We start from the raw sequence: 26397 nt of genomic DNA on the forward strand, positions 1-26397 counted from the left end.
AGCCCTGCTGGTAATATAGAGGATTTAGGCAAACACAGCAGCACAGTGATGTGTCTGAATGTAAACGAACTCCTGATAAAAGACAGCGTCCGCCATTCTTCAATTCTCGTACTGCTCTCCCAACAAAAATGCTTGCAGCACACACACAGCTTTGCTGTATGATCGGCCCTGACAGGATCGCGGGGAAAAACATGCAACAAACCCCGTGGATCATGGAAACAAACACATACAAGCCTTCATGAACGGCTACTGCGTGCCGTGGGTCCACGTCTCACAGCTTGCTTGAAACTGGCAGGTCTGCCTTGCCTTCGGAAAGCACGTGCTCTCATGAATAATTAAGCAGCCGGCTCTTCTCATAGGATAAGAAAACTCCGCTATGAATAATTATGAGAAACCGACGCGTCATCATTGCACTTGCAGTTCTGCGATACGTCGCCGATTTTGATCCCGCCCCAAAAATCATTTTAAACCCGGAAGCTGAAATTAGCTGACAAAAGCTCAAAATTATCCAGTTTCCCCCACAATTAAAGCTGACAGGTGCTAACATTGCCTTAACTGATGCTCAACACACACACATCTGTTAATTTATAAGAAAAAAGTTCTCCAGGGTGTCCTGAACCTTTAAATAGTAACTTTATATAGCTTTATTTTACATTCTTGGGGGATACAAAACACAGACATTTCAGCACAATGGGCTCTATCATACACCCGGCGCAATGTGGCGCAAGGCGTGATGTAATTGTTGTTTGCTAGTTTCATCTTGATGCAAGAGTCGATTTGACGTTTTGCGCCATGCCGTTTTAAATAGCAAATGCAATTGTGCTCAAATGTGCGCCCATAGGCGTTCTGGTCTAAAAAAGGAAGCATGTTGAGGCGCATTGCTGGCACGTTGCTATTTTGAGGAGCTAAAATACACTGTTCAATAGACCAGCTAAAAGGAGGTCTAAAGCCCAGCGCAGAGTGCGTTAATTGTAAACCTCGCTTACACATTGTTTTAAGGTGCAGTAGGTGATCTGCCAAAATGCGAACCGCTTAGCATATTATCTTTGGACAGCGGGGAGGGACTGTGATTCAAAGCCACACCCCCTGAAATTGCAAGCGCACGCACCGCTTCACAACAGCAGACAGACAACCCACTAGTTTATGTCATTCGCCAGTTAGTTAGTGCCAGCGCCGTGCAGGAATTACATTTATTATACTTAGCCACACTTACATGCTATTTCAGAGCGAATATTCAGAGTAGCGGTAAGCAGTATAGGAAGGCTGTCATTGTTCAAAAATGACCCAATGTGAATATAAAAGCAAATTCAGCTCAATAAAGCAGATTAGGCAGAATAGCGCTATTTACTGATGTTTTGTTATTAAACTAAATATAAATCTACATTATAGATGCTGTAAAAGGACCTTATGAAACTGAGAATAATCACATCAATCTTTCAGCAGGAGATTTCAGTGGCTGAACAACACGTCTTTGCATGTAAGCCGTTTATAACAGAACACAATCTAACATAAGCTGCTTAGCCTGACTAAAATAGTTTTAAAACAGAACATTACCTGTCTAACAGTAATACTCCAGCCATGGTGTCGTCCTTCTTCCAGCGTGCTAAAGTAACTCCAATATTGATTCAGGTTTTTAAAAGTTTCAATTCAGCATTTGATTTCTCCCGGTTTGTCTCGTGACCGCGCGGCGCTTATGCAGACGGGCATGCGCGAATGGCTAATCTGCATGAACAGAAGTCCGAATCTACATTTGCTGACAGACAGTCTGACTTGCTAATCGGAATTTTGGGAGATGTTGGACTCTATTTAATTGGATGAACATTTTTTAGTTTTATGCCTTACCCAGATTTTAAAAATACTTATAAACACATTTAGATCATTTACTGTAATCATTACTATTGGACTGTGAAGAGACTTTCAACCAGCACAACAAAACATGTTTCTGAAGACAATCACCTACTGCACATTTAATACACACAGGATGTTCAGCAAATAAAATAACAAATATTTTAGCAAATATCTTTAGAAATGAAAAAGAATTAAAGGATTAAATTATTACAAAACATATTATTTTCTAGCCTACATAATTATAAAAACCATACTTTCATGTCTTCTTCATCTCGGGAGGCTTTTTCAGTTCATTCATAATAATTTGCTTTTGTATAATGTTATTATTATTAGCAGTATCATTTATTAAATGCATATTTATATTTGTTTTATTAAATCCAAACTTAGATTTGTCCACCTGTCAGGTTTTAGACCATATGGGGCACAGCTTGTGTATTTGGATGTAACTTAGTTGTTTAAACACACTTCGTTATTATTGTTTATTTATTTGTTTGCTGGAAATTAGAACTGAATTTAGAAATCTTTGCGCTTAATAAACAAAATTAATTATGTATAGGCTAATGGATGTCTGTGCGAACATCATGTTTCCTTATCCACGAGAGTGAAACTGAAAGTAAAGAGTTCTTATTCTCCCATTGCAGATGTTGTGTTTATCTGTTTTCTCGCTAGTGAAGTGTTCAGTTTTTCCACTTACAAAGTCGCCAGGTAAATAGCAAATGCTCTTATGGCGTGACACAACTGGCTCTTAAAGGGAATGGGAGATGAGACTTTGATTGGTTTATTCTCAAAACACACCTATAACTCATTAAGAGAATAAACTCAAACCTGTTAGACCATGCGCCACGGCGCAAAGCAAATTTTCCCGTCCTTAAAATAGCAAAAGTGGATTCTGACACGCCCTGCGTTTGCGTTTGCGCCCTGCGCTTTGCACTTTGCACCTGGATCGTCAAAATAGAACCCAATGTCTTCCTCAGTGCGTGACACAATCTTTCACTCCACCCTCTTATTCCACAATCACATTATGGGCTCTATTTTAATGGTCCATGCGCAGAGCGCAAAACGCAGGGCGCAAACGCTTTCAGGGCGTGTCAGGACGAGTTTTTGCTAAATTAAGGACGGGAAATCTGCCTTACGCCGTGGCGCATGGTCTAAAAGGGTTGAGTATATTTTCTTAATGAGTTATAGGTGTGTTTTAAGAATAAACCAATTACAGTCTCATCTCTCATTCCCTTTAAGAGCCAGCTGCGTCACGCCAAGAGCGCATTCACTATTTACAGGACGCAAAGTAAGTCTAAGTTGAAAAACTGAGCATTTCACAAGCAAACAGTTCACAGTTCACAGTTTTTTTTAACAGAAAACAGTTAAACAGAGCATCTACTGCGTGAGAATGAGAGATAATGGATCTACTTTCACTTTCACTCTTCTATAGGGAAATCTTTACGCACAGACATCAATTAGTCTATAAATAAATACTTTTGTTTGTTAAGCGCAAATATTCATTTCAAAACTATTTCTAAATTCAGTTCTAATTTCCAGCAAACGAATAAATGAACAATAATAACAAAATGTGCTCAAAAACCTGAGTTATATCCTAAAACATGCTGTGCCCCATATGACCTAAAACCTGACAGGTGGACAAATCTAAGCTTGTTTTTAATAAAACAAATATAAATATGGATATAATAAATAATACTGCTAATAATAATAACATTATACAAAAGCAAATTGTTATGAATGAACTGAAAAAGCCTCCCGAGATGAAGAAGACATTAAAGCAGTGGTTTTTCATATTAATGTAGGCTAGAAAATAATATGTTTTGTAATATTTTAATTCTCTATATTTATATCCTATATCTATTCTTATTATATCTTATATATATCCTCAATATTTAAATTTTTTCATATGTAAAGATATTTGCCTATTGCTCTCTTGTGTGTATTAAGCAGTGTGTAAGCGAGGCGCAACTCTGCGCTGGAGTTTAGACCGGGTTTGTTTTGGTCTAATGAAAAATCTTTTATAGTTTCTCAAAATAGCAACGCGCCAGCGGTCCGCCTCAGAACGCCTCCCTTTTTAGACCAGAACGCCTATGGGTGCACATATGAGCGCTAATGCATTTGCTATTTAAACAGCGTAGCGCAACGCCTCAAAACCACTCTTGCACCAAGCTGAAACTACCAAAAGACTACTGTGCCACGCCTTGCGCCACACTGCGCCGGATGTTTGATAGGGCCCTAAGTCATCAGTTAGACAACTACACAGTCTCATTTTCGCTTCAATATACCTAACAACACAAGAATTATTTCCTCCACCTGTAAAAGCATTATCTCCATTGCACAGGAAAGTAAAATTTGAATTATCATCATTCACTTATTCAAATCTTTGAAAACAAATGCAATGAAATTCCAAAACAAAAAAAAATACATTTTCATATCATTATCTGTTTCATTAAACACACAAACTCCATGGTTCACAACGCTGTAGATAAACAATAAAACATAAAAAAAAAAACACTGAAAGATCTAGTTCCTCATTTATTCCTCTTGGTGTTAGTGATTAATATTTATGAATCTAGAAGGCTTCTCTTAATAATTCTTCATTTAGATTACTTTCTCTACATGACTCGAATGCTTGCTCCATTCTTATACATTCTAGTTGTTTTAAATCATGTCCGAAATCCATAATGTCTTTCTGCTGCCGAATTTGAAGATATCAATAAGTGAATGACGAGAATTCAAAATTCAAATTCAAAATACACTTGGATTTATTCTGTATTATATTTTTCCTGAACTAAGAGACTGAAGAGTGTCAATGTTTTCTACAGGTTGATTGAGTGTGGAGTCAGAGATGAAGGTTGTGCTGCTCTTGCTTCAGTTCTGACATCAGACTCCACACAACTGAAAGAATTGAGTCTGTCTGAAAACTATCTAAGAGATTCAGGAGTGAAGCTGCTCTCTGATGGACTGAAGGATCCTCACTGTAAACTGGAGAAACTGTGGTAAGACATGTTAACATGTCTAAATAATCCTTATTTTTTTCTTTTATCAATAACCATCACAATTAAAAACTGATCTAATGACATATAAAAGAAGTTTGCTACCATAATCTTTAAAGTAGAGTACACAGACAAGTGCATAATGTATAGATGTTACAGCTGGTTTATTTCATACACGTGATTTAATGATGTTCACATATTAAACCTCCTCATGTATAATGCAGGATTGTTCCTGCACCTCAGAATGAATCTGTTAGTCAAGATTAAAATCTATTATTAAGTCTCTCTTTCTGATTATGAAACTGCTTCTTTGAGCTGTAGATGCTGAACTGAGAGACTGAAGAGTGTCATTGTTCTCTACAGGTTGGAGTATTGTGAAGTCACAGATAAAGTTTGTGCTGATCTTGGATCAGCTCTGAAATCAGACTCCTCAAACATGACACAATTGAGTCTGTCATTTAATAAACTAGGAGATTCAGGAGTGAACCATCTCTCTGAAGGACTGAAGGATCCTCAATGTAAACTGGAGAAACTGTGGTAAGACTATATGAATTCGTAAATATAATTCTTCATTTTCCTTTAAAAAATAATAACAAAGTTATCAATAAAATAAATTGACAAAGGGTACTGTCATAATTGAAGATGATGTTAATCATCATGATATTCTTTCCAGTGTCTTTATAGTAAAGTAAAGCATGATTGCATGGTGTTAAGATGTTACAGATGATTTATATTATACACATAGAATTTTGGTTACTCACATATCGAAATGTGCCTCAATCCCCATTTACAGTAGAAGTGCTTCCACACATCAGAATGAACCTGTTAATCAAGAGTGACAATAAATCTTTTAAAATCTTTTTTTTTTTTTTATTCTGATTGTGAAGTTGCTGCTTCTCTGAGCTGTAGATCCTGAACTGAGACTGAAGAGTGTCAATGTTCTCTCCAGGTTGAGTTTTTGTGGAGTCACAGATGAAGGTTGTGCTGCTCTTGCTTCAGCTCTGAGATCAAACCCTGAACACCTGAGGCACCTAGATATAACTGAAAATAAACTGGGAGACTTAGGAATGAGAATGCTCTCTGATCTGAAAGATGATCCACATTATAAGCTAAATAAACTCAAGTGAGTGATCTTAAAAATGTTTACATTTCTTGGCATTTATTTATGCACCATAAACACTTCATGTAAGTCTCTATATAATGATTTAGTATTTTTACAGGTTAAAACACCAGCTGTGTTCATGAACCCTCATAATGTAAATACAATACTTTCAATTGAAGTGATTAAGCTCGTAATAAGCATAATCATAGTAAAATATGACATGCTTCAGTTGAAATGACATGCTTCAGTCTACGTTTCTTAAACATTTGACTGCAGTTTCGAGGTAAAATGAAGGTTACAGGCCAGTGTTATGTCAACAAATCATTTTCACAGTAATGATATCTATGTGTGGGGTGACACGGTGGCTAGCACTGTCACCTCAAAGCAGGATGGTCACTGCTTTGAGTCCTGGCTGGGTCAGTTGGCATTTCTGCGTGGAGTTTGCATGTTCTCACCGTGTTTGTGTGGGTTTCCTCTGGGTGCTCCGGTTTCCCCCACAAACACATGCGCTATAGGGGAATTGATGAACTAAAATGGCCATAGTGTATGATAGATAATGCAGTAATAATGTCACACTCATTTGACTGTCTGTTTTACTTACAGGTTGAGACAGACTGAGCATCTCTGGATAGATCATCAGAAGAAAATGATGGCCGCTGTGTGTCAAAATATAATTTATGGCTCTTGATTTTTGGCAACAGGTGTCAACTTGATGACATCCTGTATGCCTAAAAGGATTGTTTATGAATCTGCCATATGGAGGTACAGGAAGAGTTCCACCATTTTGGTTTAACCATGTGTCATGTTTTCACCTACCTCGCTCCCATCTCCTCTTAACTTGTATAGTCTAGGTAAAATGAACTAAATATTTTCAGTGGCGGCCAGCAACGAAGTAAATGAAATTCGTTATTGTACTTAAGTATTTTTCCATGTATCTGTACTTTACTTGAGCATTTTCATATGGCGAGACTTTGCACTTTAACTTCACTACATTTCAAAGCCAAATACTTTACTTTTTTACTCAATTACCTTTTTACAAACCAGTCATTCCTTTTTATTTATATGGGTGGATTAAAATCCATGTTTTTTTATATGTCATAGTATGTTTCTGTTGTTCTATATACAGCTGAAGTCAGAATTATTAGCCCCCCTTTTGATTATTTTTCTTCTTTAAATATTTCCCAAATGATGATTAACAGAGCAAGGGAATTTTTCACAGTATTTCCTCAAAAACTATTTCTTCTGGAGAAAGTCTTATTTGTTTTATTTCAGCTAGAATAAAAACAGTTTTTAATTTTTTAACCACCATTTTAAGGTCAATATTATTAGTCTTCTTAAGCTATTTTTTGTTTACTAAGTCTACTGAACAAACTACTGTTATACAATGACTTGCCTAATTAACCAAACCTGCCAAGTTAATCTAATGAACCTAAAATATTTTTTACGGTCATCATGGCAAAGATAAAATAGATTAGTTATTAGAAATGAGTTATTAAAGGGGTGGTCCTCTACGATATCATGTTTTAAACTTTAGTCGATGTGTAATGTCGCTGTGTGAACATAAACAACATGTCTGAATGTAAGACGCTCAAAGTTCAATACAAAGGGAGACCTTGGCTTTTACAGAGTTAACTTCACAAACCCTACAGCGAATGATGTTTGGGGACTACAAATATACATCCGGGTTAATGAAATCATAAACCCTTTAGGTTACACACATTCACTACGCGCAGTGAAGGGGCATGGCCAGAGGTGCTGTAATGTTAAAGCAGAGAAAGCTAAAATGGCGTCCAAACGTTACTATTTTCACAGAGCTCGTTCTGTTTTTTTTATTTGGGCTTCCAAAGGACACGACACAAAGACAGAAGTGCTTACAATTTAATTTTAATTATGTTCCAGACTTATTAAATTAGGCAAAAATACAAGTAATTTCCTGCAAGTCAATTCTCCATGTTTATAATCTGATCCATGATAGTTTCACTTTGTATCATCCACTTTGAGCCAGTATTGTTTTTTAACCATGGAGTCCTTTTTTGTATCTTATCAGAAACTCCTAACTCAAATGATCTTATTTCAAGCCTTGTGCACTTTCAGACTTTGATTTGTTTTGATCTGTTTCACTTTATGATATAATATAAGGTGTAGCTTAAATAAGCTCTGCATGATGAAAGGACAAAAACACAACATAGGCTTAACTTTTTGCTCTCTAATATTAAATTTTTTTTTCTTCATGTGTGAAAGACTCAAATTGTGGTTTCATTGTCACATTATACAGTCATATCATGTTTCCATTCCTAGAAATGACATATAGCAGCAGAGAATGAGTATTGTACGTTTCATTTTTATTTGTTCAATATTTTCAGTATTTTTTTTTCTGCAGTAAAACTTCATGTAACATGCTATCTCTGCATACAATATAGTTATTTTATTGCCTTATAGCCAACATGTTAATAATTTTTAAAGAATATAGATAATTAAATTGTGGTTTTTTCTGTATCATCCTGAATAGTTCATATACTCCAACTGAATTATTAAAAACATTAGCTTTCACAGACAACAGTTTTGGGAATCCTTGGGTATTAAGTGTCCATCTGTGCTGTATAGTAGCCTGTGATCTTCAGTCTATCGTTTCACTCCAGTCCAGTTAGTGTCGACATTGGCCAAAATTAGATTGTGGCACAGTGAGAGAATGGAAAAAAATTTATTTTTCTCATTGAATGGAAAGCATTATGTGTTATTATTAGACAAGCGAGGTTTGAAGACAGCAGCAGCGGCATTTACTGATGGATATGGGGCTTTAGAGACATGTGGCCACTTGATGGGATCAATACGGCTTTTCGTCTTGGTTATATTACTTTATGCCTGTATATCAAAAGTACAATGCGGTAAGCAAATCAAATATTCAGTTCAAGTTTATTTATATAGCGCTTACAGTACCCTAATTATTATTTCAAAGCAGCTTTACAGAAGGTGCGCATTACTGCATTACAATGAAATCAGGTTTACAATCAAATATGATACTATAATAAGTATATATATATATATATATATATATATATATATATATATATATATATATATATATATATATTATACTATATTATTATACTATGCTACAGTATATTGTTTACTTAATGTCAGTGAATGGCATATGCGTGTTGGCTCGTCAAATGAGTGGTTAAAATGTGGCTCAATTACACGTGTGACTGTGGGTCACCTGAGCATATTGACAGACGTCAAGAAATTATAGTGTCAATATTGTGAAATTTCGATTGTCATCTGAAAGCTAATTAAAGAAGCTTAATTGATGTGGATGAATTATTTTTTTGGACGGGACAATATTTGACAAGTGAAAGTGCTTAGCAATGGATATTACCAATTAAAATTGAGGGTTTTATTTATGTATAGTTGATAATTTACATAACGTAGCCGTTCATGTAACATGATCTTTTATTTTTTTACATTTATATATTTATTTTATTTATATTTATTTATAGTTGTTAATATAGTCTATCATGATCTTTAAGATTCTAATAATTCTAGTTTTCGGATAAAATAATAAACAGTAATGTTGACCCATAAGACCTTATTTTGAGCAATATTTTTGCGTTAAACTGTGTTAATATCACATTTACTAATTACTAATTAAAATGACTAATTACTATTACTAATTAAAATAAAGGGCGAGGCAGTGGTGCAGTAGGTAGTGCTGTCGCCTCACAGCAAGAAAGTGGAGTTTGTGTGGAGTTTGCATGTTCTCCCTGCGTTCGCGTGGGTTTCCTCCGGATGCTCCGGTTTCCCCAACAGTCCAAACACATGCGGTACAGGTGAATTGGGTAGGCTAAATAATCCGTAGTGTATGAGTGTGTGTGTGAATGAGTGTGTGTGGATGTTTCCCAGAGATGTATTGCGGCTAGAAGGGCATCCGCTGCGTAAAAACTTGCTGGATAAGTTGGCGGTTCATTCCGCTGTGGCGACCCCGGATTAATAAAGGGACTAAGCCGACAAGAAAATGAATGAATGAATAATTAAAATGACTAATTACTATTACTAATTAAAATTGAGGTTTTTTTATATAATTATAGTTGTTAATGTACAGAATATAGCCTATAGCCTATTCATGAAACATGATCTTTAATATTCTGAGTTTTTGCATAAAATAATATCAATAATGTTGACCCTTACGACCCTTAAAGTGACATTTAAAGGCTTAACTAGCTTAAAGTGAGAGTAACTAGGCAAATCATTGTATAATTATGTTTTTTTTTTCTGTAGAAAATCGAACATATAAGAATTGGGTCATGAACCATGCAACACACAAAAAAGGGAACACCAGCAACTTTTACTGGAGCTTTCCATTTACCTTTACAGATCACTCGGATTTACCAGAAAATAGACTTTATTGTGTATAAAACCACATGTAAGCATATAAAACAGTGAGAGCATGAATAAACATCTTCGTTAGGCTGTATCTGAAGTCCCTGAGTTGATGTTACCTCGTCCTGATGATCTCCTGAGTTGCTAAACGAATGATTTCATTGAAATCGAACTGAATGTATTTCCTCCAGAATCTGTGGTCGCGACCGTACACCTGCGCTGGATAACATGGACTTCCTGCAGAACAAAAACACACACACACACACACACACACACACACACACACACACACACACACACACACACACACACACACAGATGAAGACGGCAGGGTTTCTGCAGCTCTCCCAGAGTTAAAAATAAGGCTTTTTAAAGACCATAATGAAATAAATTGAAGGAATTAAGTGTCAAATATGAGCATATTTAAAGACTATAATGAAATAAAATGAAGGAATTAACACCTTCAAATAAATGGATATTTAAAGACCATAATTAATTAAATTTAAGGAATTAACACTGTCAAATATAAGGAAATTTAAGACCATAATAGATTAAATTTAAGGAATTAACACCATCAAATATAAAGATATTTAAAGACCATAATAAATTAAAGTAATTAACACTGGCAAGATATATATATATATATATATATATATATATATATATATATTTTTTTTTTTTTTATTTATTTATTTATTTTTTTGTTTTAATGAATGCAATACAAAAATAATTTATAAAAACTATATATAAAAAATAGATCAATTAAATATTATACAATATTGGTCTCATTTGTAGTCATAATAAAGAATTATTTATATTAATAATTTGTATTAATATGCATATATTTCATGTTCAGGTTATCCAAGGCTTTTGAAGTAATGTGCATTTAATTATGCAGTTATAACGCTTGGATATAAAGTTTGTACTTTTTAAAAATAGTGTTAACATATTTATGATTTTATGGCATTATATGTTTTTTATGTATTTTGTGATTTATTAGAGAAAATAATAGCAGCCTATAATAATAGCAGCCTCTATATAATAATAGAGGAAATAATAGCAGCCTAATAGAAATAATTGCTGCCTAAAATTAATCGGTTTTACAAAATGAGCTTACAAAAGCAGATATAAGCATGTTAATATTGTTATTCAGCGTTTATGTTACATCCATATATTTGGTCTTAATGCCTAATTAATAATCTCATGAACGATATTTGGTGATGCTTTGATTCCTTTGTAGCTGTGAGTTTGATTAAGTCTCAAAATAATCCAAAGTATTCAATTTATAAATAATACAATTTGTTTAGAAACTCAATATGCAAGCTACGTCTAAAATTAAGACCTACAACAAACTACTAAAGTGAAATAAAACATTTCGAGACCTAAAATGTAGACTTTAAAATTTATTATGATCATTATTTATCATTTTAAGATTCAAAAACCTTGAGACGTGTGGAAGAAATTATCATGAGACACGCACCGATGCCGTGGAATATTCTAGCGACTGCTCGACCGGAGAACTTCTCATCGCTGCGACTGCACAGAAAAGCTCTGATATCTGCACAGATCTGAGTCTCCCAGTCTCTCATCTGAGGGATAAGCACAACAGCATGAACACCAGACATTCGGAGATCAACATGAGACAAATATTAAAGTCTGCATGAACCGGAAGCTGCGACTTTTGTTCTTATTGTGATGCAGTTAACAGAGAAACGGGATATTTAATGAGAATACAGTGGGCGTGGCTTGTGTTTTTATACTGTGAGCCGATTGGATGTAGATGGGGAAAAGGGTTTGGGGAGAGGTATTACAACCTAGAAGACTCCACCTCCTCACCATTTCTGTTTGGTGGAGGGGCGTGGTTAAGTATGTTAGCCACACCCACTACCTCAGACAGACCTAATCTGAGAATTTAACTAAAAACAAACAGCAAGTGCATTTTCAGATTTCAATTAAAGATTACAAAAGCCAACAACTTTATTTTCCTCAGAATGATATGAAGTGTTCACCACAAAACTTCAATCAATATGGTTAGTTTTGATTTCATTTGTACTTTTTTGTACTCATTGTACTAGTTTTGAACTCATTTGTACCAGCATCTAAACACTGGGGTACCACAGGGCTCTGTTCTTGGGCCACTTTTCTTTTCCATCTACACGATATCTTTAGGACCAGTCATCCAGAAACATGGATTCTCCTACCACTGCTGTGCTGATGATACCCAGCTATACCTCTCTTTTCACCCTGATGATCCCTCGGTTCCAGCTCGCATCTCAGCCTGCCTGTCAGACATCTCACTCTGGATGAGAGATCATCATCTTCAGCTTAACCTCACGAAAACAAATGCTTAAAGTTTCTGCCAACCCGACTCTACATCATAACTTTTCAATCCAGATGGACGGGGCGACCATTACTGCATCCAAAATGGTGAAAAGCCTTGGAGTAACGATTGATGAACAACTAAACTTCTCTGACCACGTTTCTAGAACTGCTCGATCTTGCAGATTCGCACTCTATAACATCAGAAAGGTCCGACCCTTCCTATCTGAACATGCAGCTCAACTCCTTGTTCAAGCTCTTGTTCTCTCCAAACTGGACTATTGCAACGCTCTACTAGCCGGGCTTCCAGCTAACTCTATCAAACCTCTTCAGATGCTCCAGAACGCAGCAGCATGAGTGGTCTTTAATGAACCTAAAAGAGCAAATGTCACTCCGCTGCTCATCCGTTTGCACTGGCTGCCAGTTGCTGCTCACATCAAAATCAAAGCTCTGATGTTTGCCTACAAAGCGACCTCTGGCTCCTTCTTATCTGCTCTCACTTCTGCAGATGTATGTGCCCTCCAGAAACTTGCGTTCTGTGAATGAGCGTCGCCTCGTGGTTCCATCCCAAAGAGGGAAGAAATCACTTTCCCGAACTCTCGCGCTCAATCTGCCCAGTTGGTGGAATGAGCTCCCTGGCAGAGTCACTCGCTGTCTTGAAGAAACGACTAAAAACTCAACTATTTAGTCTCCACTTCCCTTACTAATCTGCAATTGCCTCTCTGGTTCTACCGCTAACTGTATTATCAAAAAAAAAATTTACTAATGTTCTGCTTCTTGCACTTTACAGACCTGAAACTTGCCTACAGCACTTATTCAAAGTTGCTCTTATAGTTGTGTAAATTGCTTCCTTGTCCTCATTTGTACGTCGCTTTGGATAAAAGTGTCTGCTAAATGACTAAATGTAAATGTACTTTAACTAATGGGCAGGGCCAGACGGAATCTGCGGACGTTTTGTGCTATTTCTGCAGAGAATTTTGGTAAAAATCTGCGGATTTCTGCTGAATTATTTTAGGAGTATCCAGCGGAGTATCATAACTTACACTTTAATATATTAAATAAAAAGTAATAAATTAATGAATAAAAACTAAATAAATTCCGATTTACAAATTTACTCAAGTAAATAAACAGAATTTATAATGGACTAAAAAACTGCAGAAATCTGCGGAATTCTGTGGAAAATCTGCGCGAGCAGATTCCATGTTGGCCTACCAATGACTGTAAAAAATATGGACGACGCGACAGCCCTTTTTCCCATTGAACGCCTTGAGGGCAAAACGCCTGCTTGACGGGCACAAACTGTCGCAAAAGACTGCTGAAATTGGAGCCTTGACATGCGCAGAAGGACTGTCTGAAGGAGCCAGAGGAGGAGCCGCGAAAATGAGCTCGAGCTTCCAACCAAACGCTTTATGTAAAATCAACCACGCCCCCCGAACTTCTCAGCATGCGTTTGCTGTCATATCAACACAAATGGATGTAATAACGTTAACAAATATGAGGGTTTTATATATTCAATCGCGCCAGCTCCGGACCGCAGCGCATAACTTACTCGCGGCGTCGCAGGCTGATTCCGGCTCGCATGCGGCAGCGCCGGCTCGCTCGGCCGCCGCATCTGGCTCGATTGACTCGGGCTGGAATCGGGCAGTGAGTCCAGGCATCCGGAGTAGGTCCAGCAGAGGTAGTCAGTCTGAGCTCTGAGGGGTAAGTCTCCGGCAGGCGAGTATCTAGCCGGAACTGTGTTTTGCTATCTGGGTGGTTAGGCGTGTATCAGCAAACTAATAAAGCCCAAAAAAGCCCTGAACTTAGCGAATAAACAGTGTTCCACCAGGATCATGTATGTCAGAAACTATAGTTTACTGCTGAGCTCATTTTGTCATGGTAAAATAACACAGAAATCGAATAATAACACTTCAGTCTACTTCAGTCTCCTGCCGAAGCTCAGACGCGCTGCTTTGAGAAACTGTCAATCACAGCTGTCAATCACGATGACACGCCCAGCATTAAATTACTGCTAAAAACAAACTGTTTACAAAAATGAAGATCTGCACCTATTTCAGCACAATAACCAGTGCCTTAATCCACCAGAACCATCTTTCGGGACATTTTATTGCAAGTGTAATCATTTTTTTTATTTGGGCTCAAGTCTCCTTCATTAACACGGAGGAGGCGGGCTTTATGACTTGTACTGCAGCCGGCCCCCAGGGGGCGATCTAACGGCCGAGACCTTCACTCAAACGCAGGCTTGCGGCACACTTGGGGCCTACTAATGGGTCAAACCTTGCACTTGTTGAGCTCTTCCTCCTCGTCGTGCTCGTCCTCCAGACACTGTTTGCTCAGCTCCAGGTTTCTCCTCTTATCGAAGTAATCGCTCAGCAGATCTTTAAGAGCTTGACTTCTGCTCTCCTCCAGATCATCCAGACACAGACTGCAGTTACGATACGCAACACTGCGCACACAGAGAGATTAAAAAAGTGTGTTTTCTTTGCCTGAAGTTAAATATAAGTGCGTTTTTACTCCTTAAACATCTTAGCGCTGACTGTTCCGGCCATGAGAATGAATATTATAATATTATTTGTGTATGAAGCTGAAGAAACACTAGTGAGAGTCATGGATGTGGAGTGTGTGTCTCTGACCTGCGGAAGGCTCTGAAGCAGGTTTTGAGCTGGTAGAGTTGCGTGTTCTCCTGTGTTTTCACTCTGCCGTGAAGAAACGCACACACAGCGTCCAGCTCATCTGCCGTCAGGTCACCGTACGAGCGGAAGTAGAAGGACAGAGCTGAGAACTCCACATGAACACCACTGCGACCCGTTCCTCCATACGATCCTGACCAGAACGGCAGAAGAGTGTGAAGATGGCAGAACTGAATCAAATATAACACAACATAATAAAACAAGAGGACACACATGTTTTTGAAATGATAATTAAGGGAGCATAACAATATGTAATCCCTAAAAGGTCAAATTCAATCAGCTAGCTTGTTAGATGTTTGGAGGGTTGTGTGTGTCGTGCATGGCTTCATCCATGGCTGACCTGTGTCTGAGCCCCACTGCAGCTGTCTGAGTCCTCGCTTCACTAGAGGGAGCTGCCAACCCATAGTGTCCGCCAGCTCAACCACGTCAAACTCCAGAGCGTCACAAGACTGCACGCGTTCACCAGCCATACGCCTGCGCGCCAACACCACCGCCACTGGAGCACATCTATTAGATGCACACAAATACACTATTAGATATACATTACATAGAGTTGAAGTCAGAATTTTTAGCCCCCGTGTTTATTTTTTTTCCCCAATTTCTGTCAAACAGAGCAGATTTTTTCCAACACATTTCTAATCATGATAGTTTCAATAACTCATCTCTAATAACTTATCTTTGTCATGATGACAGTAAATAATATTAGACTAGATATTCTTCAAGACACTTCTATACAGCTTAAAGTGACATTTAAAGGCTTAACTAGGTTAATTAGGTTAACTAGGCAGGTTAGGGTAATTAGGCAAGTTATTGTATAACAATGGTTTGTTCTGTAGACTATCGAGAAAAAAAAGTAGCTTAAAGGGGCTACTAATTTTACCCTTAAAATGGTGTTTAAAAAATTAATAACTGCTTTTATTCTAATCGAAACAAAACAAATAAGGCTTTTTCCAGAAGAAAAAATATTATAGGAAATACTGTGAAAATTTCCTTGCTCTGTTAAACCTCATTTGGGAATTATTTAAAAAAGAAAAAATTGGAGACTAATAATTCTGACTTTAACTGTATAACCTGCATTTAAACAAATCCATTTAAAACAAATCCTCCACATACATCACTCACATTGTAAAATTATAATGCAGATTGATGACAACATTTCAGATGGTGTGTGATTACACTGGTTCACTGTTTGGTCCAGTAAACCAATCACGTCTTGTGAAGTAAAACAACACGATTTTTTTAATGCATATATCAAGGATGTAATGGTTAAATGTGAGTTATTTAATGAAAATTAAGATTAATAACATCTGAAAGCTGAATAAACACTGAAATCTGAGGGTTCAAAAAATCTAAATATTGAGGAAAATTGCCTTTATATTTGTATAAATTGTTAAAAATGCATTTAACTAATTAAGTTGACATATATTTAATAATTAGGTTAATTAAGTTGACGTATTTACAGTAGAACTTTATTTAAAAATATCTTATGCATATTAAAACTCAAACTTCTTGGCATAAATTAAAAAATATATGTAATTTTAAATATATATCCATGCAAGCGAAGACCTGGAGGTTTTGTGCTCTAGGGGCACAAGTGTGCATCTCCTCTAAATGAAGTTCATACATCTTCCTTCATTCATTTTACTTCGGCTTAGTCCCTGTATTCATCAGGGGTCGCCACCGCGGAATAAACCGCTAACTTATCTAGCTTATGTTTTACACAGCGGATGCCCTTCCAGTTGCAACCCAGTACTGACAAGCACCCATACACTCTCACATTCACACACACACACACTACGGCCGATTTAGCTTATTCAATTCCCCTATAGTGCATGTGTTTGGACTGTGGGGCACACAGAGGAAACCCACACCAACACGGGGAGAACATGCAAACTCCACACAGAAATGCCAACTGACTCGAACCAGCGAGCTTCTTGTTGTGAGACGACAGTGCTAACCACTGCGCCACCGTGCCGCCCACACATCTTATTATCAACTAAAATAAATGATCAGACCCATCTTTAGAAGTTATGCCCATCTAGTCATTCACATCCATCTTTTTTTTTTTTTTATGCGACGTCCTAAAATGCACATAAAAATAAGCAGAACTATTGGACAGAGTTGACTTGAGATGTGGTGCTGGAGTGTGACGTACAGTTTGGCGATTTTGCGCAGTTGTTGTGGACCTCCGTAACACTGCAGCTTACAGACGGAGAGAGTCGGATGGAGAAGCTCCACCCACTGCTGAGGATGAAGCTCCAGGTAACACAGCAGAGTCTCCAGACCTGAAAAACACAGTCTTTACTGAACAACATTCATGAATAAATACTCAAAGTGTGTATCAGGGGTCGGTGTTAGGCCCGTTTTGTTTTAGTCTCTTTCTAATTGAACAACCTTGATTTGTTTTTAAAATTAAGACATGCACTTCCCAGACGTACATCCGTAAAATAATCACACAAGAGTACATTATTTTAGTGTAATCGAGCTCTTGTTGTTTGCTTACTCTCTTCAGTGATATCCAGAGCCTCTACTGTCTCCTGCATGGGAATGGCTCTCTCGTGTGTGTGGCAGAAGCGCTGCACACACTCATCTCTGAGCTGCGGACGCTCTTCAGTCTCCTCCGGTGTGCGTGTCTGAGGTGTTTGTTGATGAGTTAAAGTCGGAATCTCGTTTTGGTGTGGATCAGAGTCGTCACACAGCTCCATCTCCAGTAACTCGCTGTCAGACACTTCTGCAGCCTGCAGGGGGCACCATTCAGACACGGTAGATTAGACTAAAGCAGGGGTGTCCAAAGCCGGTCCTGGAGGGCTGGTGTCCTGCTGATCTTAGCTCCAACTTGCTTCAACACACCTGCCTGGACGTTTCTAGTATACCTAGTAAGAGCTTGATAAGCTTGTTAAGGTGTGTTTGATTAGGGTCGGAGCTAAACTCTACAGGACACCGGCACCTCCAGGACCGAGTGTGGACAACCCTGGACTAAAGCATGCTGTACATGCTAGATATACCGTGAATGAGATATGACATGTGTAATTAGGTCTGTGTGTCACCTGCGCCAAATCCTGCTGCTTCTGCTGAATCTGACGGCATTTGCAGGGAGGAAACACCTTCTGCACCAGCTTCTTCACTGTGTAATAATCCACTGTGTCTGCGTAAATGTGCCGGCGCAGCTCATGCAGGTCTCCACCCTAAAACATAAATTTTTAAAAAGTTATTGCAGCATTGCTTTTGTTAACCAAATCAAAAATTATACATTATATCAATTTTTTTCCTTTTTTTTTAAATAAAGTATATATTTTTACCCAAAATAAACATTAAAAACAAAAAAAATAAATTTTACCTTAATAAAACAATTAATTTTTTTCTTGCAAAAATAAAAATGTCCGAATGGCATCACATGATGCTTTTATTTTTAAAAAATTATTATAGTTTTTCAGTTTGCTTGTATTAAGTTGAAAAATTTGTCATTCTGCTTCTTTAAAAACCTTCAACAAAATGTCGCGTCCCAATTTAGATTATTTGCTGGCTAATTCTTGATTTTTAAAACTGAGCAATATAAAAAAATACTTTATTCATGCTTTTATAATAATTGATTTAATTTAATTGAGTTTTTTAATCTTATTGTTTGATTTATTTTATTTATTTTTGCTTATTCATTTATTTATTGTAGTTATTCATTCGTATGGGAGTGAAAGTAGTCGTATGGGTTGTTGGGGGAGGGAAGCTTTATTGGGTAGTGTTGTTAAGTAATAATTTAAAGCAAGTTGTAATTTCAAGCATCATGCAGAAAAATTAAATAAATTAAGAACAGATCTTTATTTAAAACAACAACAATATTAATGTTTTAAAATAGTCACTGAAATAAATATAAAATAAATTACATTAATTATTAAAATTAATATGAATAATAATAAAATAATAATTAAAATAATAATAATAAAAACTAATTATAAATTACAATTACAAATAATATATTGTCTATTCTCAAATTATTAAAAATAAAAAAGTACATCTAAATTATCACCTCAACTCATGCTCTTCAGTGTTTTATTGTCAGCTAAAAACTAGTTTAAAAAGTCTTTTAAAAAAAATTATAACTAAAAAAAGATTTGTTTTAATGAAATAAAGTATTTAAAAAATATCATAGAAAAAACCTAACCTCAATTATTAATCAAAAAAACTTAAATAATTAAAACAAGCAAAGTTTAAATTTACATGACATTTTTATTTTTTTTTTTCTCATAGTTTTTTATTATTGTTAACATAAGTTTACATGAGCACTTAAAGGAAAGCATATACTGCTGAAAGTGCATGTACAGAATATGTGCTTATATCGGTGATGTATTCAGATGCATGATCTCTGACATATACAGCTGAAGTCAGAATTATTAGCCCCACTGTAAATTTTTTCCCCAATTTCTGTTTAACAGAGAGCAGACTGTTTTCAACACATTTGTAATCATAATAATTTTAATAACTCATTTCTAATAACTGGTTTAATTTATCGTTGCCATGATATCAGTAAATAATATTTGACTAGATATTCTTTAAGACACTTCTATACAGATTAAAGTGACATTTAAAGGCTTAACTAGGTTAATTAGGTTAACTAGGCAGGTTAGGGTAATTAGGCAAGTTATTGTATAACCATGGTTTGTTCTGAAGATAGTCAGAAAAATATTGCTTAAAGGAGCTAATAATATTGTCCTTAAAATGGCCTTAAAAAATTAAAAACTGTCTTTTATTCTAGCCGAAATAAAACCAAAAAGACTTTCTCCAGAAGAAAAAATATTATCAGACATACTGTGAACATTTCCTTGCTCTGCTTAACATAATTTGGGAAATATTTAAAAAAGAAAAACAAAATCAAAGGGGGGGTGCATAACTCTCATTTCAACTGTATCTGATTTAATGCAATTTGAGAGAAAAATAAATAAATAAATAAATAAAATAAATCAACCTCGGGGTCCAGAAACAGGTGGCAGTGTGCGGGGTGTCCGTCTCGTCCCGCTCTGCCGATCTCCTGCACGTAGCTCTCGAAGCTCTTGGGCATGTTGTAGTGGATGATCCCGCGCACGTCTGATTTATCCAGACCCATCCCGAAGGCCACAGTGGCCACCACCACACGCAGCTCACCGCACATGAAGTTATTCTGCACGCGACGTCGCTCTGATGCAGACAGACCCGCGTGATACGCCTCCGCTATCCACTTCAGGGGCTTGCGGATCTTCTTCCTGGCTGATCAGACACACAATGAACACATCAAAATATAGTTAATTAATATGCATGACAGTTTAGTGTTGTCACAATATTGGATTTTAAACTCCAAATACACAATCCCTTTAAGCGCACCTATGATGCAAAATCTTCTTCAAGCTGTTTGGACAGAAGTGTGTGCAGGTATAGTGTGTCCACTGTCATATTGGGGTGATATATACACTTTAAGGGCTCTATTTTGACGGTCCCTGCAAAACGCAGGGCGCAAATGCTTTCAGGGAGTGTCAGGACGCGTTTTTGCTAATTAAAGGACGGGAAATCTGCCTTGCGCTTTGGCGCATGGTCTACAAAGGGTTGAGTTTATTTTCTTAATGAGTTATAGGTGTGTTTTAAGAATAAACCAATTAGAGTCTCATCTCCCATTCCCTTTAAGAGTCAGGTGCGTCGCGCCAAGAGCGCATTCGCTATTTACAGGACGCAAAGTAAGTCTAAGAGGAAAAAATGAGCATTTCACAAGCAAACAGTTCACAGTTAGTTTTTTAACAGAAGACAGTTAAACAGAGCATCTACTGCGTGAGAATGAGAGATAAAGGATCTACTTTCACTTTCGCTCTTGGATAGGAAAACCTTTACGCACAGACATCAATTAGTCTATAAATAAATACTTTTGTTTAAGCGCAAATATTCGTTTCAAAACTATTTCTAAATTCAGTTCTAATTTCCAGCAAACGAATAAATGAACAATATTAATGAAGTGCTCAAACAACTGAGTTATATCCTAAAACACATGCTGTGCCCCATATGGTCTAAAACCTGACAGGTGGGCAAGTCTAAGCTTGTTTTTAATAAAACAAATATAAATATGGATATAATAAATAATACTGCTAATAATAATAACATTATACAAAAGCAAATTGTTATGAATGAACTGAAAAAGCCTCCCGAGATGAAGAAGACATAAAAGCAGTGATTTTACATATTTATGTAGGCTAGAAAATAATATGTTTTGTAATATTTTAATCCTTTATATTTATATTCTATATCTATTCTTATTATATCCTATATATATCCTTAATATTTAAGTTTTTTCATATGTAAAGATATTTGCCTCTCTTGTGTATATTAAGCAGTGTGTAAGCGAGGTGCAACTCTGCGCTGGAGTTTAGACCGGGTTTGTTTTGGTCTAATGAAAAATCTATTAAAGTTTCTCAAAATAGCAACGCGCCACCGGTCCGCCTCAGAACGCCTTCCTTTTTAGACCAGAACGCCTATGTGTGCACATATGAGCGCTAATGCATTTACTATTTAAACAGCGTAGCGCAACGCCTCAAAACCACTCTTGCGCCAAGCTGAAACTACCAAAAGACTATGGCGCCACGCCTTGCGCCACACTGCGCCGGGTGTATGATAGGGCCCTTAGTCTCTTGTAATAAATAAAAAATAGGATCCAAACCCAGTGATTTTGAGACCCACCGCAACGTGACATAGGAGTGCGGTTTCCCCCACCCACCGAATTGATTGACAGGCGCCAAGTCGCTATAATAACATGTATACATGTCTACAGAATGTAAAAACAGCAGTTATTGTTGTGATTGAGTAATGATATGAATAATAAGTCACAGATGTCTCCCTACTGCACCGTTGCAGGATTTACCCAGAGCTTTCTTCTTCTTGCCCACAGGGTTGTCGTCGTCCTCCTGCAGCGCTGTGTGTTTGGAGGATTCTCTCAGCATCACCCCCTGCAGGCAGGTGCGCAGCAGTGCAGCGATGCGGCTCGTCTCCTCTCGTCTGGTGCAGTAGACGATTACCGAGTCCAGAGCTCCAAAGCGCTCACCCTTCAGCAGAGACACCAGAGCCTGACAGGGACAACACAAGGAGACATTTCAGAAATGCATGGAGCAAAACTAAAATTGCTGCATGCACAAAAAATAAATAAATAAATAAAAAATGTTGACTGTCTACAGAACAAACCATGGTTATACAATACCCTAACCTGCCTAGTTAACCTAATTAACCTAGTTAAGCCTTTAAATGTCACTTTAAGCTGTATAGAAGTGTCTTGAAGAATATCTAGTCAAATATTATTTACTGTCATCATGACAAAGATAAAATAAATCTGTTATTAGAGATGAGTTTCTAAAACTATTATGATTAGAAATGTGCTGGAAAAATCTTCTCTCCATTAAACAGAAATTGGGGAAATAAATAAACAGGGGAGCGAATAATTCAGGGGGGCTAATATATCTGACTTCAACTGTATATTACCAAGATTTTTGGGCAATATGGATGTCTGAGAGAGCTCAAGTTCAACAATGCATCTAGATTATCAGCAGGTTTTCCATTATTCAGACATAATTTGAGAATGATGAGTGATGACAATTCAAAAATGGATTTGGAGTATCTGTGATGGTTTACTGAAAGTAAAAAAACAAATAAAAAAGCTTAAATTTATATTAAAATAAATTTATAAACTAAATAAATATTATGCTTAAGTATTAGATGAAACGCATATAAATATACGAGTACTAAAAATGAAAGAGAAATACATTTAAATATTTATAAAATGCTTAACTTAAAATAACTACAAAAAATAAGTATTTTTAAATACAATATAATTAAATTACTAACATTTTTGTATGAGACCAAACTCATTGAGACACTGAGGAAGGCATTGTGCCGAAACGTCTGTTTGTCTGTTATCACCCGTAAAATGTAAGAAAAAGTAAAAATAAAAACAGTATGAAGCAATTGAGTGCGAATCATTACCTTCTTTTGTATGAGACCAAACAAAAACATTTAAACAAACAAAAAAATATATACATATTAATATGATTCAATATTTGTTTTATATAGTTTTATGCATGTATTTGTTTATTTATGCATGTATTTATTTATGTATGCATGTATTTGTTTTTGTATGCATGTATTTGTTTATGTATGCTCATACAAATGTATGTTAAATATGTATATATTAAAAATTGGTTCTCTTCTGACTAATCTGATTTATTGTTTATTGACAAATGGCTATTTGAGATTATTTCTGACGGTAATTGAAAGAGCTGGAGAAGTCTGGGGTTTGGAAGAGCTTCTGTGTTGTAATTGTATGTTTGTATTTTGTTTTGCTTTTGTCATGTCTCTATGGAACCCCCTTGAAGAACAGATGTTGCATCTCAAGAGGGTTATCCTTTAAATAAAAAATAAAAAAACAACATGTGAAGGGGCACGGTGGCTCAGTGGTTAGCACTGTCACCTCACAGTAAGAAGGTCGCTGACTGGGTCAGTTGGTGTTTCTGTGTGGAGTTTGCATGTTCTCCCCGTGTTGGCTTGGGTTTCTTCCAGGTGCTCTGGTTCCCCCACAATCCAAACACAAGCATAATAAGGGAATTGATTAACTAAATTGGCCGTAATGTATGAGTGTGTGTGTATGGGTGTTTCCCAATACTGGTTTGCAGCTGGAAGTGTGTAAAACACATGCTGTTGGCACATGTTGGCAGTTCATTCCGCTGTGGCGACCCCTGATAAATAGGAGACTAAGCGGAGGAAAAATGAATGAATGAATGAATAAACAACATGTGAATAGTCTGAGCGCACCTGATCTTTGTCTCGGTCCATGGACACGGAGAGCTGGAGGTTGTGAGGAACAGCAGCGGAGCGAACAGCAATGCCGTCCTCATCACTGATGTCCAGGTGTCTGGCGATGTCCAGCGCTGTGGAGAGAGTGGCTGTGGCTGTGAGTCCCAACAGACAGCGAACGCCCAGCCGGTCCCTCAGCACCTGCACAACACAAACACTTCTGTCACCCTGGAGCACAAAACCAGTCTGATGCTGTGTTCACACCAGACGCGGAACTCGCGGATAAATCGCGCTATTCGCGCGTAAATAGCCGCGTGAACATTTGAGTTTACCCGCTTCATTCGCGTGTCAAATTCACTTCAGAACAGACGCGGATTCGCGTGATGGGCGGAGCTTCTGTCTGCCCCAAGACTCTAGCTTCATAGCTAAATGGCTAACATGGATTTTATGAAGGAAATAACAGTGTTTATGTGCTTTATGAAGACTAAAAAAACAGCGTCGATACGTTTAGGGTTGTGTCTGAGTCCACTACATCCTTTCAGAGGTGCATCCAGCTCTGTGAGCTCATAAACTCCTCCAGAAACTTAACCTGGATGACGGAGACTTTCAGTGGTGCTTCTGACTGAGCCAAGCCGAGTTTGATGAACTGTTGTCGGTGAAGGCTGGAGGATTTCCCTTGGAACACCGAGGTTCTACACAGAACACAGGTTCTACGTCACAATCACGCCCCCACAAGAGCAAGCTTCTGATTGGTTAATGCGGCGCGAATGTACGCTGAGGTTTAGATTTTTTGAATTCGAGAGATTCGCGCGAAACGTTCGTTAAGCGCCTCAAACGCGCAAAACGCTCAATGCGCCCCACGCCATTTGCATCATTCGCGCTGCGCCATTCGCGTGTATCACGGCGCAGGATGTCTATTCATGCGTTTGCATTGACTTAACATGTAAATCACTTGCGCTTGACGCGCGTTCTGCATCTGGTGTGAACGCAGCATGATGTTGCACAAGTCTCTTTGCCAAAATAGCTAAAAATACGCAGCAAGGCTCAAAATTAATGATTTTTGGGGTCCAAAATCACTAGAATAGTAAGTAAAGATCATGTTTCATGAAGATATGTTGTAAATTCCCAACAGTAACTATCAAAACCTTATTTTTGCTAAGTAATATGCATTGCTGACGACTTAATCTTTAAACTATTTTATTTCTAAAACTTTAACACATTTAATAAACATTGATCTAAATTTATTTTATCCTAACACAGTTTTATTAGGTTTTAAACATACAAAAATAGATCATCAAGTGTAAGGCTTTGCTGATTGGGCAGTTTAGGTTTTATTTCTAAAAAAGTCTGAAAAAAATAGCATTTTTATTCATTTAATTAATGAATACATCCATCTAAATCTAGAGTATATATTTATTTTTAATGTACAATGCATGAGCTTCATTTCAGATACTTGTGCACTGATTAATCTATTGTATGAATTATGGCTTTGTTTAAAAAAAACTAAAAATAAATATTTAGTTTAGTTTAATTTCTCCTTGCATTCAGTCTGTCCTCCATTTCTGTCTTGTACTAGTAATTTTTTTATGTAGCATAGCGACACAAAGATCAAGTCACATCATTTTGTGTTGTACTTTATATTTTGAAATTATACAATTTTTAGATTTGATTAAAAATGACAAAATCTGAAATCTGTATCAGAAAATCAGCTTGAAATGTTGAAAAATCAAGAACGGCGCATCAGTATTTAATTTCATGCCTTGCTTGCACGCATGGAGGAACATCATTAAAGCTGATTTGAGAGACTCACCTTGCACAGTCTCAGGTAGCAGGGTCTAAAGTTGTGTGACCACTCAGACACGCAGTGAGCCTCGTCAATACAGGCGAAGGCCACCGGAGGGAGCTGATCTGCAGGAGGGAGACACCCTGAGCCCGAGTGACCTCCACCAACCAGAGCTTCAGGAGACAACAGCAGGACGTGCACCTGACCTGCCTTCACCTACACACACACACACACACACACACACACACACACATAGATAAAACTAAAATATTACCTTGGCAACTACTAAAATAAAGTTATTTGAAGTTAGTAAAAATTTATACCAACATTGAAAATAAAAAGTAGATTTAAATACATATCTATAAAATTAAATTAAATAAATTACTTGAAAACATTACTAGAAAAACACAGCTAAAACTAAAAGAATGAAATCTAAATAAAATTCTAATGGTCAAATAATAGTGCATAATTTATTACACATAAATACACACAAATAAA

General features: G+C 37.0%; 2 protein-coding genes across 3 annotated transcripts in view; one reads left to right on the top strand and one right to left on the bottom strand.

Annotated features, from left to right (window-relative positions):
* Positions 1-8501, top strand: part of LOC100536924 (NACHT, LRR and PYD domains-containing protein 3-like) — a 28289-nt gene extending 19788 nt beyond the window's left edge. Inside the window, exons 19-22 of one of the 2 annotated variants that reach the window (XM_088651462.1) lie at positions 4671-4844; positions 5205-5378; positions 5791-5964; positions 6547-8501. In XM_088651462.1, coding sequence (XP_088507588.1) covers positions 4671-4844; positions 5205-5378; positions 5791-5964; positions 6547-6631 — 607 coding nt within the window. In that variant the 3' untranslated portion in view covers positions 6632-8501. Of the gene's footprint in view, positions 1-4670; positions 4845-5204; positions 5379-5790; positions 5969-6546 lie in introns of those variants that run through there. The other variant, XM_088651463.1, reaches the window with a different exon arrangement.
* A 1823-nt stretch (positions 8502-10324) lies between these two features.
* recql4 (RecQ helicase-like 4) overlaps positions 10325-26397 on the bottom strand; it is a 31563-nt gene continuing 15490 nt past the window's right edge. Inside the window, exons 13-24 of the mRNA XM_087295233.2 lie at positions 25927-26115; positions 24135-24317; positions 22198-22399; positions 20287-20564; positions 18377-18514; positions 17833-18067; positions 17485-17614; positions 15670-15836; positions 15273-15462; positions 14917-15085; positions 11801-11909; positions 10325-10557 (exon numbers count right to left, since the gene is read on the bottom strand). Coding sequence (XP_087151359.2) covers positions 10436-10557; positions 11801-11909; positions 14917-15085; positions 15273-15462; positions 15670-15836; positions 17485-17614; positions 17833-18067; positions 18377-18514; positions 20287-20564; positions 22198-22399; positions 24135-24317; positions 25927-26115 — 2112 coding nt within the window. The 3' untranslated portion in view covers positions 10325-10435. The remainder of the gene's footprint in view (positions 10558-11800; positions 11910-14916; positions 15086-15272; positions 15463-15669; positions 15837-17484; positions 17615-17832; positions 18068-18376; positions 18515-20286; positions 20565-22197; positions 22400-24134; positions 24318-25926; positions 26116-26397) is intronic.

This window comes from Danio rerio, chromosome 19, assembly GCF_052040795.2.
Source record: "Danio rerio strain M-AB ecotype USA chromosome 19, GRCz13ab, whole genome shotgun sequence".
NCBI classification, from domain to species: Eukaryota; Metazoa; Chordata; class Actinopteri; order Cypriniformes; family Danionidae; genus Danio; species Danio rerio.